This window comes from Lytechinus variegatus, chromosome 9 (genome assembly GCF_018143015.1).
Source record: "Lytechinus variegatus isolate NC3 chromosome 9, Lvar_3.0, whole genome shotgun sequence".
NCBI classification, from domain to species: Eukaryota; Metazoa; Echinodermata; class Echinoidea; order Temnopleuroida; family Toxopneustidae; genus Lytechinus; species Lytechinus variegatus.
Window position 1 is genome coordinate 24,566,189 of NC_054748.1, and position 15,401 is coordinate 24,581,589.

At 37.5% G+C, this 15,401-nt stretch overlaps 1 protein-coding gene across 1 annotated transcript in view; it reads left to right on the top strand.

Annotated features, from left to right (window-relative positions):
- Positions 1–14,200, top strand: part of LOC121421898 (tetratricopeptide repeat protein 17-like) — a 30,348-nt gene extending 16,148 nt beyond the window's left edge. The window contains exons 14-22 of the mRNA XM_041616699.1: positions 2,087–2,251; positions 3,557–3,724; positions 4,771–4,855; positions 5,491–5,617; positions 6,693–6,858; positions 8,548–8,622; positions 9,542–9,661; positions 10,895–11,038; positions 13,933–14,200. Coding sequence (XP_041472633.1) covers positions 2,087–2,251; positions 3,557–3,724; positions 4,771–4,855; positions 5,491–5,617; positions 6,693–6,858; positions 8,548–8,622; positions 9,542–9,661; positions 10,895–11,038; positions 13,933–14,067 — 1,185 coding nt within the window. The 3' untranslated portion in view covers positions 14,068–14,200. The remainder of the gene's footprint in view (positions 1–2,086; positions 2,252–3,556; positions 3,725–4,770; positions 4,856–5,490; positions 5,618–6,692; positions 6,859–8,547; positions 8,623–9,541; positions 9,662–10,894; positions 11,039–13,932) is intronic.
- The last annotated feature ends 1,201 nt before the right edge of the window (positions 14,201–15,401 follow it).

Genomic DNA, 15,401 nt, shown 5'->3' on the forward strand with positions numbered 1-15,401 from the left:
AACAGGCATCAATTTGGCGCACTGTGACAAAAGCGCGCATCAGCATTGGACATCTTTTATACAAGCGCCGATAAATTAAGCATAATTTGTACAGGAAATCTGCATAAACCATGGACTCAACCGTGGGATTTCAAAACCACCTTTGTGAATTCGAGTCATAATGTATTATCAAATACAATTGGAGCAATATTCTTATAAGTTTTATGTGTATATTTGATTCATTATTGGTAAAATAGGATCTATAATAGGCAAACTTACTAGAGATGTTGTTCATCGCTGACGTCACAACTTTGAACTAACCTCGCAAAAAATGGCGATCTTCAAACCTGAAGAAGCCCAACTTTTAAAAGGCAGTAATCCATACAGGGATATCGGATTGGGATATCAGTGGATTCATTTTGATTATCCTGTATTTTTCAATAATATTATGTGGTGTTAGATTTTGTGTTTTATTTTCCTTTAACAGTCATCTAATATACCTTTTTCTGGGCCCTGTTGTACAAAGAGTTACGATTAATCTGATCAATCGTAACTCTATGGAAATCCATCAGTGTCATAATTTTTTTCTACGAAAACTTTGCACAATGTCCTTTTTATGCAAAGAGAAGCGCAGTGAATTTTCAAGAAAACAATGAATGCATGAATATACATCACAGCTAGAAAATATTTTGAACAAATATGCATAATAGATGTTGATGTTGCTGGCCGTCCATAGTTGCGATTGATTGGATTGATCATAACTCTTTATACAACAGGGCCCAGTTCCATATCTATAGCCTACAACCTGCTACCTACTTTGCTGTCTGTATGCTTTGTTTGGTCCATACCCTCAGGCCAGATGGGAAAGTTCCCTAGGTTATCTTAACTCTTGCACTGATAATGTAACAATCATAAAAAATACTTATTCTGGGCCCCGTCTTACAAGAGTTACGTTTGATCCAATCAATCAATAGCCTACAACAATCATATAGAATACATATCTGAGGTCCGTTGCAGAAAGAGTTGCGTTGAAACGCAAATCAAAAAATCAATCGCAAGTCCCAAATGTGCGCTGTTGATTGGTTGAAAATCAAGTTGCGATTGATTTTTTGAGTTGCGATTGATTTTTTGAGTTGCGATTGATTTTTTGAGTTGCGATTGATTGCAACTCTTTCTGCAACGGGCCCCTGTATGGAAATCATCAGTGTCATAATTTTTTCGACTGGAAATTTGCAAATGTCTTTTGTAAACAAAGGAAATCATGCCAAATTGTCAAGAAATCAATGAATTTATGGATATACATTCATATCTAGAATTTTGTTTGAGTAAACATGCATTTTATATGTTGGCTTTGCTGGCTTTCCATAGTTGCGATTGATCGGATCAATCACAACTCTTTGTAAGACGGGCCCCTGTTCTTTCTACATAGCCTACAACAATTGTCTAGAATACAAAGATTTGCGATTGATCCGATCAATCACAACTATGGACGGCCAGCAACGTCAACATGTATTATGCAGGCTTGTTCAAAATATTTTCTAGCTATGATGTATATTCATGCATTAATTGTTTTCTTAAAAAATTTCTGTGCTTCTCTTTGTAAAGGACATTATGCAAATTTCCTGTAGAAAAAATTATGACATTGATGGATTTCCATAGTGTTACGATTGATTGGATCAATCGGAACTCTTTGTAAGACGGGGCCCTGTTCTTTATCTGCAGCCTGCAACCCGCTATCTGCTTGGTTGTTTTTATGCTGTATGATTGATGAATACCATCAATCAATGCAAAAAATTCTCTCGCTTATCTTAATGTTTTTTCTGAGAATTTAACAGAGCTATCAAAAATGATTATTCTGTTCTGTATGCATGGCCTGCAACAATCAACTACAATACCTATCTGTTCTTCCTCTATAGCCTACAACCCGCTACCTGCTTGGCTGTTTGTATGCTGCGCTCGGTCGCTACCATCAATCAATGCAAGAAAGTTATCTTGCTTATATTAACGTTGATTCTGAGAATTCAACAGCTATCAAAAATAATTATTCTGTTCTTTATGCACAGCCTACAACAATCAACTACAATACCTATCTGTTCTTCCTCTATAGCCTACAACCCGCTACCTGCTTGGTTGTTTGTATGCTGCCCTGGGTCAATACCGTCAAGCCAGACAGGAGAGCTCTCTAGCCTATAATCTTGATCCAGAGTCCTCGGATGCTTTTGAGGTCTATTCCAGGATCAGATGTTTGCTCAAGGCAGGGGAAAAGGATAAGGTAAGAATGTTTTCCCATTTTATTTCTCCTTATGATTTTTTTTAAATGTCTATAGTATCAGGGCTCCCACAGTCATGGGAAAATCCTGGAAAATTAGTGGTCATCGAAAGTCGGGGAAAAGTCATGGAATTTGGTAAATTTGTGAAAAGTCATGGAAAGGGGATTTCGGTCATGGAGAAGTCAGGGAATTTCATTTACCTCTTAGCTATGGCAGCTGTACAGTTTGTCATGCTTTGCAACTCTCATACTCTGTGATCATACTCTGCTATTATTATTGGTGTTCATGGGGGGAGGTGGAGGGTGGAGGCCATCATAGCGTGTCTGATTTTGGAAACCGAGGCAGAAAGGAAGCGAAGGAAAGCAGCAATTTAGTCATGGAAAAGTCATGGAATTCTGTTTTCAAGGTTGTGTGGGAACCCTGTATAGGTATTTGACAGCAACTACCAACCACCAAACTTGTATATGAACATCATAAGTCCTCAACTACTCAAATCCAGCCAGGGTCCTAAATCATAATCAAAGCTCCACTTACTTTTTTCTTGATGGCCCGATTCGTCCTCCAAAACCATCAATTTCATATTTTTGGTGGCCTGCAAAGGGAAATTTGGTGGCCCTAAAACAATAGAAAACATTACAGTTTATCAAAATTTTGGTAGCCTGAAAGGGCCAGCAAGTGTGGACTTTTACAGCATTTTGGTGGCCAGACTCTTGTTTTTGGTTGCTTCGTGCCACCGGGCCTCTGCTAATCTTGACCCCTGCCATAATGCAAGCTTTTGAGCGGTGTAGTCTTGTAGTATAGACCCACTTGAAATTACTAATTGACTTATTGAGGTCAGTCTGAACAGCAGCTTCATTTTCATTCAGTACTGTAGATGGTGTTAAAGGTAAATGCCAGTTGTGATAACGATATCAAAATAAAAAGTATGTGCCAGAGGATTCTTGAAGAAATTGTGTAATTGCTGAGAAATTAGCAAGTAAGCACAGGATTCGAGTCAAGTGCCGGGCCGACATTCAAAGCAATAATAACACACTGTCCCACGTGCGCTTATCTGTGTTGGTGATCTTCAGTGTGAACATTTTCAGCGTAGATTTCAAAATTTCACAAAGTTCAGTTTATGTAACTGTACCAGATCTAGATCCTCGATATACTGACAATTAAGCCTGGTTTTACAGACTTTCTCATGAAATCCGTGTTTACTGCAACTACTGGCATTTTTCTTTAAAATTAGCCCAATCCCAGCTGTCTACGCTGAACCCACAATCACCACCTATCCATTTTGATGTTTGTATTCATTTTCTCAACAGCCCAACCCGATGAATGAAGCCAAGACTGGCCAGGGTATATTGGGGAAGTCAGGGCTATCTGGAGCAGTTCCTGCGTGCGTCCAAGGCCCGCCCCAAGGGGAGCAGACGGGCCAGAGACAGCCTTCGGGTGGACCCCCAGGGGCGAGTACTAACCCGCTGAATAATCAAGTAAGTGAAGCGGATATCCTGCACCCATCTTCCTAGGAGTTGTGATTGATCCAATTGATCATAAGTAACAAATGCAAATATCTAGAGTGTGTATATCGGTTCTAAGTGTTTTATACTTTGAGTATGGTCAGTTCCCCCATGTCTGCGCGGTCTCCCAAGTCTGCGCACCCGCATATCTGCACGATTCTAGTAAAAGAAGATACGCAACGAGCACGAACTTTACACATGCACATAGACGGTATTCATTAAAAAAATCTGACTCAAAATGGTGGAAAAATAACGAATTCAGGGCATTCCATGTGACAGCCTCAAAATGCATTCTTTCTCATCAAAATCCCTGAATGGTGTGCAAAGTGAATGAGTGCGCAGACATGGGGTACCATTTTTATTTTCAAGCTGAAAATGACTGCCCGAGGTTTTTTCAAGAAAATCTTCTTTTCTTTCATTTTTTGATGAGAAATTTGATACACTTACTCTTAATAATATAAGGAACACTATTAACCAAAAGATTTTGTGAAATAAGAAGAAATTCATGTTAAATCTTAACTTAAATTGTTAGGTGCGCAGACTTGGGGCCCACCATCATACCACTGTCTTGACAAATCAGTATGCTCGTTTTAGGGATGTAATCGAGGCCAGCCTCAGGGACACATTTTGCCAGCCTTGACCTTGATACATGTTACATGTAAAAAGTCTTTGAGAGAACGTTTTCTCCAGCGCCCTCGTGAGTCAGAATTACCGGCCTTGACTACATCCCTGCTGTCTTTATTTCCAAAGGACGGTTAAATAACTTTCTCAAATGAAGAAATATGACATTTATGGATGGCAATCCAATGAGCATTCACAGCCATGGCCTTGATATCCTTTGATTACTTGATTAATTTAAACCTTGCGATGATATTGCTTGTCAATATGGATGATAAATTTTATCAAGAATCTAAGGCTAAATCCTCCATAGGTTCTGGCAGCATGCTGTATCAATTTTTCCTAAATTATGACAATCCTTGCCAACGTCAAAGATTTTTTCTTTCCTCCCATCTCTGTAGGTTGATTTCAAGTCCTGCAATGCAGGCTCAGTGCCTTCAACAGCTTTCGGTCCTCAGATACCAGCCGCTCCCGCTCCTGATGTAGGTAGGTACCCTGGAACATAAGGTCAGGAGTTCAAACCCCCTTTTCCTCTCATCTTAAAAGGATTTCAACCCCAATCTGTCACTCGTCCTTCCTCCCATTTTCATACGTTAACTTCAAATTCTTTAATGCGAGCTCAGTGCCCTGTTTGATCCTTGCCACTCAGATTCAAGCCATATTTTTTTCCAGGTGAGTTTCTTGACTCAAAGTTCCTTTGGAATATTGGCCTTAAGAATATAAATCCAGCAATTAGAGGAATACAGTTGTGCTCAAAATTAAGTGACCCCCCTCCACAAAATGCACTCCTTCATGCCGAGTGTTGAATGTAGACAACAACACTACAATGTTTGGCGAGCCAAGAACAACAGACTGTATTGAATGTAATAATTTGTCACCTGACTTCACAGTGATATATCTAAAACATGGCAGAGCTTGAACACTTTAAATGTGTTCATTTTCGTTTGGGGTTTACTTTGAGCACTACTGTTTATAGAGGCTGCCAGTTTGAAAAATAAACACAGATCCATAAAGTCCCAGTGAATTGATTGTTTCACAATGATTTCACTAAATATTTGCTCATCTACATTTGCTTCTTGTTGATATCATGAACATTTTTTTGTTCTTTTATTGTGTTTTAGATGTGAATAAACTCTTTGCGAAAAGAGACAGTCACTGGCCCACACTAGAAGAGTGCGCTGGATACAGGAAACTTAATCTCAAGGCTTTTTATAGTACATGGATCTCCATTACTGCGAAAGATATGAGGTAATAATTATCTCTTGTCATTTCTATTTTTTGCCTATTGTTATCATTGTCCTCTTCAGCATTTCTATAATCATCATCATCCTTATCATCATCATTATTATCATAATCATAATCATCATCATCATCATAATCGTTAGCATTGTCATTATCTTCATATCATTGTCATCATCATCTTATCATTATCAACATCATCATCAGTATCATCTTCATCGGTAATATCATTATCATCATTTTTATCATCATCATCATCAATGTCTTCGCTATCATCATCATCAATGTTATCATTCTCATCAACATCATTATCATCATCATTGTTAAAGAAGTGATGCAGTCTGTAACATGGTCTTTTATGGCAATCATCTTTTGTGTTTTGTTTTCATAAGTTACAGACGTGCGTATTATGTCTTTTATATGCGTATTATATCTTTTGTGTTTGGTGTTTTGTTTTAATTTTGTTTTTATAAGTTACAGACGTGCGTATTATGTGCTCGCCTTAGCGACACTCCTCTTGGTTCTCATTTTACTTATAAACAACAAGTAGTATTAAACAATTTTACTGTGTTATGCCCACAACTTTTATGGGTCCAACATGATACATTATAAACAGACTTAATGGTGTGAAATGTTGAAATGTTCTGAAGATACTAAAGGAAATTTCAAATGGATATCTATGTACACTGTATGATAGAGTCCACGTGCTATAGACTCTGACCTTTCACAGATGAAATATAATTGCCAAAGTCCAAGCATTTTTTCAAACCAGTATATGCAGACCTTTGTTTCCAGGGATAGAGCTGTTCCGTTAGTTGCTTCTTGTCTTAAGAATTTTCACACAATCCAACTTTGTGATTGTATGAACATTGAGACCTTCCATCTAAAGAAGAGAAATATCTTTTCCAGTAACTGTGTAAATGATATGTTGGGGACCTTTGAATGTTTTAACAGGTAAAATTTGCTATACAAATGCTTTTCATCATCATCATCATCATTTACATCTGGTAAGTCAAATCTTTCCAAAGTGAAACATTTTTGAGTTCCAGAAAATAAACTTATCATTTTAAAAATCTCTCTTCAGACTGGATGACTTCATTGACTTCCACACTCAGCTAACACGGGAGGAGTTACAGATCCAACCGTACTGCGATGCTAAACTTCCGGCCAGCATGCATACATTAGATCATATTCCAGCCATGGCTCTGAGAGGTACTCTGACGTATGAAGCAGAACAGGGCCTTAAAGAGGTAAGCAAACTCAGCTCGTACCTTGGAACTTTTTCATGAAGTCCTATATAAGGCAAAATAAGGTTTGCTCTAACCCACTGACACTAGAAAAAAGCAGCCAGCCTTTTGTCTTTAATTCAAGTTGCTTGATCCCTCCCTCCCCCCCAAAAAAACATAGATAAATGAAATAAATGATAATTATAATAACATTGATAATGATAATAATAAACAAATAAATACATGAATGAATGAACAAACAAACAAACAAATGAATCCCTACATGTATGAACGGACGAATTACAAAACAAATAGATATAAATTTAAAAAAATAATAAAGAAAAAACACAGAAAATTCTGGACCCCTTGGCCCATGCCTAGAACTCAAGATTTATTCAGATTTTGGTCTAAATTCCAGGTTAACTGTGGAGTGCCAATTGTGACACAATTCTCTAAGAGTAGACATTGAATCAGGTTATTTGGTACTCAAATCATTTACAACTGTGAGAGAACTATAACTGATATAGTTTTGTGTGAAAGATGTTGATTATAGTGGTAGTAGAAATAACTGATAAATTAATCTGATGTCACAAAGAGGAGCAAACAAGAGTTGCTATGTTTTAACGTTAAGTGCAAGTCTATGGGGGGTTGCAAGAAACTTGCGATCGATTGCAGGTCTATTTTTAGTCCATGAATCAATCATATGTCTTGCAATTAAATGTAACTTTACGATTGATTGCTAATCATCTTCTTGAAACATGGGAGTGTAATCTGATTTGCTGCAACTATAATTGATATATTGATTGTAAAGTTGCAACAGAATATTTGTGTCCCGATTTGCGTTTGATTGCAGATATTTCTTGCAACACCCTCTAGGTCAGGGTTGAATGCACCAATCGCAGTGCGGCAGTTCTGGCACCCTTGGAATGTACCTGATGCCGTTTTCAGTAACTCATGATTTTTTGGTCCGTACCAGGCCAGCGCTAAAATAGTCCGCACCAAGCGATAAGATATACTTTCAGTAACTATAGCATAGCTGCGCCACTTTTACGATCACCCATTCAAAAACTCGGGCACGTAAGGGCAAACTGTCATGGTAACTGAACACGCCATATACAGAGCGGAAGTGCTCCGTATTCGCTGAATATTCGCGCGGTAAATTTGATGTACACGCGATGCGGAGGCACGGCCAGAATTGTGTGACCTTTGACCGTGTGAGGAATTTTGGCCGGGGCCTGGTGCTGCTATCCGTTCATAAACTCTTTGGTCGGCGCCTGGTGCTGATAAAAGCAGCACCAAAATAGCCTGGGCCTGGCGCGGGCTATTTTGGCCCACGCCATTCATAAACTCAAAATTTTACGACTTAGCCCGGGCCAGCGAGTTACTGAAAGGGGTATTACACTATAAAAGACACTTGCAGTGGTGTTTGTCTACGTTACCCGAGGAAGACTAGCAGTTAGCAACTGAACGTCACATTTGCTCCGTCATGTGACCTTTCAGCTACATGATACTGTAAAAGCTGTTATTTTCGCATACAGAATTTTTCGCGATTATGGGGGTCCCGACATTTTCGCGTGTTGTTAAATTCGCGGCATCAGCAATTCGCAAAATCTGCGAAAATAAAACCCCAGCGAAAATTACAGCTTGTACAGTATTCTTTTTTTCACCATTAAGAAGGCTTCTTAAAAATTGCATATGTTTTGATTATTACAGGTGATTCAGTCTATCAACGGTGGTTACATGGATCATGATGAGGTCGGGACAAGGGTTGCCAAACTCTTGGAGAAGGTAAGGCATAAGTGCTTGATTTCCCACCTTTGTAAAGTCATCTTTTTAAGAAGAAGCATCGACGAGCGGGAATGCGTCTCACTGATCTGCTTAGCGCATCGTTCTACCCCCATTTCGCTGATTGAGACGGCTCCTCCTTTTCGACTCTGTCAACGAGTTTGGGCACAAATCATTCTCTGTTCCCGATGCGGGACCCTGTGTCGGAACAAATAAGAACACCATCGATGATAAATAAACAGTCCCTTAGTTCTCTAAATCAGGGATAAAGTGTCTTGAGCATCTGATTAAGATGGAAATTGTGCTATATAAATCATGTGTAGTAGTAGTAGTTGGGGTCCTTATTTTCCACCAACGCAAATTCATCTTAGTACTCTAAGTTAGGGATGAAAGACCTTATGAATATACCTTTTGGGATAACTATTAATAATACAGAGAATTGATCAATAGATCATTTTATTTGTATAGAGATACTATTTTTGGGCTCGGAACCTGGCCAGATTAAAGTAGTTGAGGACTTGAAGTGCTGCTATCAAAGTTGCTGGTTCGTATCTGCTTGAAAACACCTTCCCATTTGAGATGGACTAACAATTAAAAAGCCTTTGTCTTCTTGAAAGATCTCGCTAAAATTTTCTGAATGTCCTAATCCTGGTTTCATGAAACTTGTTCAATGCTACTATCATTATTCAATTTGGTTGGCTGATAGTAACTTGTAATAAAAATTCTTTCTGTTTGTTGTTATAATAAGTCTTAATGCAACGGGACCCTGATAATTGATCATTATGTCAAGACGGTCAAATTGGATCCCATCGTTGATTAGCGTGTATTTGGACCAAAAGTTTTATTTCAATGAGAAGAGTGACAGAAATAATCAAAGATCTTCTTTATTATTATTTTTTCCTTCTCTCTGTCTCGTTTACAGGATCCTGAATCTTGGGTAGCAACAAACATGGCTGCCCTCTACTGGCGGATAGAGGGAAAGTCTTTGAATGCCTTGCACTGCCTCCGACATGCTCTTCATTACTCCCCTTCAAATATGAAGGTAAAACAAAGAAACCTTCAAACATTTCTGTTCAATTCTTCTTAATTTCCTTCAATTTTTTTTAAGTGCCTTGAGCACTGTCCATAGTGGATTATCTTGGATTCTGGGCATTGTGGCATGTACTTGTAATCCAAGCTATGTAGGAAGTTACAAATTGATGCAGAGGTTCCGGGTTCGAGCCCTGGTCTTAGGGATGGTGACGTTATACTTCGGTCCCAGGCGTAAATTATCATATCTAATCAATGCACGTCTGAAAAACCAAATTAGTTACACATACAATAACATTAGCTATGAGATTGCTTTTAACCCATTCCCTTCCTGGTGGGTGTTTCGTAAAGCTGTTCGTAAGATACGAATGACTTTACGCACGATTGGTGATCCTTTGTTGTTCTATGTGATCTCCTTATGTAATTGAGTTACGACCTAAGAACATGTTCCAGTCGTGCGTAATGTCATTGGTAACTTTAGGAACAACTTTATGAATTGCTGATGTGGTTTACGTTACACCATGTGTGTTATAGAAACAGTGAATAGAAGAAATGGATAGGCGAGAAAGTGGAGATTTGAGAGTAGAGTATTCTTTCTTGAAAATAGTCCTGAAAAGGACTGTAAACCAGAAGGAATGTTGAGTGAAAACAGCTTGAGTAGTAGAGCTGATGAGGAGATGCTGGCTTGAGTCGGCGAGTAGAGATGATGAGTAGTAGAGAGACTCGACATTTCGGACAGGTTGACTGTCCGTCTTCAGGAGTCAACTTTATGAAACATCCACATGTAGATCCCTGACTCCCTGTACAGTCCATCAGGAAATTGCAGAATTCATTTGTCAACAGGTTAACATATTAGTGTCTTACCATATTATGTTAGCATTTCTCGTTTGTTCTATTTATCAGGAAATACCGAAGGTTAACATTGATTATATTCTCACAAAGTTGGGATTTACAATGATGCTGTGATTGTCTTTTAAAAAGATTACTATTAATACCTGTATCAACATTTTTTTTTTCTTCTTCATGTCTTTATTTTAATATGTCAATGTATGTATCGCCATGATGGCACTCGGGGTCTGCCTCGTCAAGACCTTTTGGTCTTTGCAGACTCCCAAATTTCATTTTGTATTTATGTATGTTTAATTGCTTTCTTACCAATTATGTATTTCTCCGATATTGTATCTTGTGTTATTGAACGGAATTTGAATAAATTGAATTGAATTGAACATTTCTTATTTTTATACAGGACCTTGCGATGGTCAGCATTGCCAATATTTTTCACCGAGTTGGTATGTACGAAGATGCTGCGACCGTTGCGAAGATGGCCATTGATATCTCGCCACAGCTTGTCATTAATCACTTCACCTTGGCTAATATCTACTCGTCGAAGGTATAAACAATTATTATACTTTATTGAAGTGGATTTGAGTAACTTTTAGTATCTTAAATGGTCGGATGTTGTTATACCTAAAGTCTGTCTTAGGCTTGGTAAAGGTGCAGTGATATAAATCATTATTGATCTTACAAACCTGTATTAGCTGTCCAATTCTTTTTTCACTTTTTTCAATTTTTATTCTTAGCAAAAATTTGAACTGTAATGTTTATACACCTAGCATTCTCTCCCAGAAATTCCTTTTTTTTCCTTTAAAATAGGCATTGATCACTTGTCTTATGAATTTAGTTATTGGATTTCAGAAATCTATGGACAAGATTAAATTTCACACCCATTAAATGCTGAAAAAAAAATTTTTATTAAAAAAAGGAAAACATGAAGGTATTCTTTTTTGATCAGGCACCTACTCCAAATAGATTTTTGTCTCACCTGCGAAGCAGAGTGAGACTATAGGCGCCGCTTTTCCGACGGCGACGGCGGCGGCGTCAACATCAAATCTTAACCTGAGGTTAAGTTTTTGAAATGACATCATAACTTAGAAAGTATATGGACCTAGTTCATGAAACTTGGCCATAAGGTTAATCAAGTATTACTGAACATCCTATTAGAGTTTCATGTCACATGACCAAGGTCAAAGGTCATTTAGGGTCAATGAACTTAGACCATGTTGGAGGAATCAACATCGAAATCTTAACCTGAGGTTAAGTTCTTGAAATGTCATCATAACTTGGAAAATATATGGACCTAGTTCATGAAACTTGGACATAAGGTTAATCAAGTATCACTGAATATCCTGCATGAGTTTCACGTCACATGACCAAGGTCAAAGGTCATTTAGGGTCAATGAACTTTGGCCGAATTGGGGATATCTGTTGAATTCCCATCATAACTTTGAAAGTTTATGGATATGATTCATGAAACTTGGACATAATAGTAATCAAGCATCACTGAATATTTTGTGCAAGTTTCAGGTGTCATGATTAAGGTCAAAGGTCATTTAGGGTCAATGAACTTTGGCTGAATCGGGGGTATCTGTTGAATTACCATCATAACTTTGAAAGTTTATTAGTCTAGTTCATTAAACTTGGACATATGAGTAATCAAATATCACTGAACATCCTGTGCACGTTTCAGGTCACATGACCAAGGTCAAAGGTCAATGAACTTTGGCCGAATTGGGTTTATCTGTTGAATTACCATCAAAACTATGAAAGTTTATGGATTTGATTCATGAAACTTGTACATAAGAGTAATCAAGTATCACTGAACATCCTGTGCGAGTTTCAGGTCACATGATCAAGGTCAAAGGTCATGTATGGTCAATGAACTTTGGCCATGTTGGGGTTTTTTGTTGAATAACCATCATATCTCTGTAAGTTTATTGGACTCATTCATAAAAAGTGGACATAAGAGTAACCATGTATCACTGAACATCTTGTGCGAGTTAGAGTAGTATTCAAAGTCAGCACTGCTGCTATATTGAACCGCGTGATGCAGGTGAGACGGCCAGAGGCATTCCACTTGTTTATGCAAAATAAATCCAACAAAATATTTTCATTTTATATTCTTCATATCAATACTGATTTCCGGTAAACAGATTCATTATTGGGCACATTGTGGTCTAGTGGTTCTGACTCCTGCCTTTTAAACAAAGGGTCGTGGGCTCGAATCCTAGCCATGGCATGTTTTCCTTCAGCAAGAAATTTATCCACACTGTGCTGCACTCGACCCAGGTTAGGTGAATGGGTACCTGGCAGGATTCATTCCTTGCATGTAAAGAGCGCCGGTAATGGTAGCTCGAGCTACAGCAAGGGTAATAATAGCAGTGCTTCTTATCCTCGGGCAAAAAGTGCTTTATAAATCCAGCTATTAGTATAATAATTATCATAATGCACAGTTATGCTCAAAAGTTAGTGAACCCCAACACAAAATGGACTTGTTAGTGCCGAGTGTTGAATGTGGACATCAACACTACTCAGAGAAACAAATTTAATAAATGTAATATCTTTATCACCTGACTTCACAATTGAGTATCTAAAACATGGCAGAACTTCAACATGTTATGTATTCATTTCCTGGTGGGGTTCATTAACCTTTGAGCACCATTGTATTGGAATGGCATAATTCACTTTTGACAGATTTATGAAAACATTAAAACAAAATCTTTTTTGTCTTCATGTTCTCCTCTTTCGTCTTCTTTTTTTTTTCTTTCTTCTTTTTTCTTTCTTCTTTGTTTTCCTTTCTTTTTTTTTTCTTTCTTCTTTGTTTTCCTTTCTTCTTTTTTTTCTTTCTTCTTTGTTTTCCTTTCTTCTTTTTTTCTTTCTTCTTTGTTTTCCTTTCTTCTTTTTTCTTTCTTCTTTGTTTTCCTTTCTTTTTTTTCTTTCTTCTTTGTTTTCCTTTCTTCTTTTTTTTTCTTTCTTCTTTGTTTTCCTTTCTCCTTTTTTCTTTCTTCTTTGTTTTCCTTTCTTCTTTTTTTTCTTTCTTTGTTTTCCTTTCTTCTTTTTTTTCCTCTTCTTTGTTTTCCTTTCTTCTTTTTTTCTTTCTTCTTTGTTCTTCTTTTTTCTTTCTTCTTTGTTTTCCTTTCTTTTTTTTCTTTCTTCTTTGTTTTACTTTCTTCTTTTTTTCTTTCTTCTTTGTTTTCCTTTCTCCTTTTTTCTTTCTTCTTTGTTTTCCTTTCTTCTTTTTTTTCTTTCTTTGTTTTCCTTTCTTCTTTTTTTTCCTCTTCTTTGTTTTCCTTTCTTCTTTTTTTCTTTCTTCTGTGTTTTCCTTTCTCCTTTTGTTTTCCTCTTCTTTGTTTTTCTTTTTTTTCTTTCTTCTTTGTTTTCCTTTCTTCTTTGTTTTCCCTTTTTCTCCTTTCTTCTTCTTCTTCTTCTTTCCTATTTATAATGTAGGGTCAGTGGGATCATGCTTTGGATTTCTACCAATCCACCCTGAGGCTACAACCAGACTTTCAGCCAGCGGTGGAAAGACTTAGAACCATACAGTGTAACGTTCTCCAGTTGACTGCCAACAAGAATCCAGCATAGGCTACATGCATTATCGTAATAGACACCGTTCTCATTATACTTCCTAAAACTGGTTTTCTGGAAACCGGTTCAGGAAACTAATTTGGAAGATCGCTTTGCTAGCGTTCCCATTCGATCACCCGAAAGTGGTTTTCAAAACCACTTCACGTAAAGCGGTCTTGTTGCTATGGGAACACTCAGTTGGGTGTAATTTTTTGTGCGAAATTTGAAACCGCAGCATTGGCATTCCGCATGCAGTGTGTGGAGTAACGCGCTCAAAATGTGCGAAGATTGCTTCCTGAAGAACGGTTGTGTCCTTACGCTAAAACCAGTTTAACAAGGCAAATCGAACTTCAAAACTACACTGCAAGGTGGTTTTCTGAACTGGTTTGGAAGATCGCTTCCAAGACTGCTTCGACCGTTCTCATTACACGCTAGACTAATTTCTATAGTTTCCAGTAAACTAGTTTTAGGACGGTAGTGAGAACGGTGTCTTAGATTATTTGACAGTCCTGTTTTTTATATTAATATGGAAACCACAAATATTGGAGGCAAACTTATATTTAATTACCAAAATTTTATTGTAAAAATCTTATTTTTCATTAGCAGAGATGTCGTCGAGGCCGACCTTGAGGCTACATTTTGCCGGCCTCGGCCATGAGTCACGTGTTCAAAGTCTATGGGAGAAAGTTTTTTCCAGCGTCCTGGTGATTCAACTGCATGCCTTCATTGGACTCTTAACATTAAACTTTAGTGCCGTCAACTATACCATTCTCATTGCATTCAGATTTAAGTGGTAAAAATTGTTATCTTTACAGTCGATTTGAATGACATTTCAATTTTAAAGGTCCTCTTGGATCTTTATTTTGATGTATGAGAGTCATTTTGAAAAAGCCGCTCTTATTTGTGCACTGAGCAATTTGAGGGCATTTTATTAGGAGGAAGTACAATTTGTAATAATTATTATGAAAAAATATAATATTTTTATATTGCACTATTTACGTATATCTAATATCATTATTGCAAGGGGCTTTATTAGACACAGAAAGGTTTAATAGAAGGAAGAATATTAAAGGCTGTCTAAATTAGTGAGAAAATTAGTGTGCACATCAAATCAGATTCTGCACCTTCTCTTTCAATTTTACTAAGGAGATGATGTCGCTAAAAACCTTTTTTGCATTTCAGTGTTTTTTATGCCATTTATCGGCAGGGCATGCAAAAGAATTATATACAGCCTATATTTCGTGGAAATAGGTTCATGAAATTATGACCTCATGAATATATAACAAGCCCCATTAAAGTCGATGTATCGTCATCCTGCTTCTAAAAGTTTAGAATCACGTCAACCAATCGGT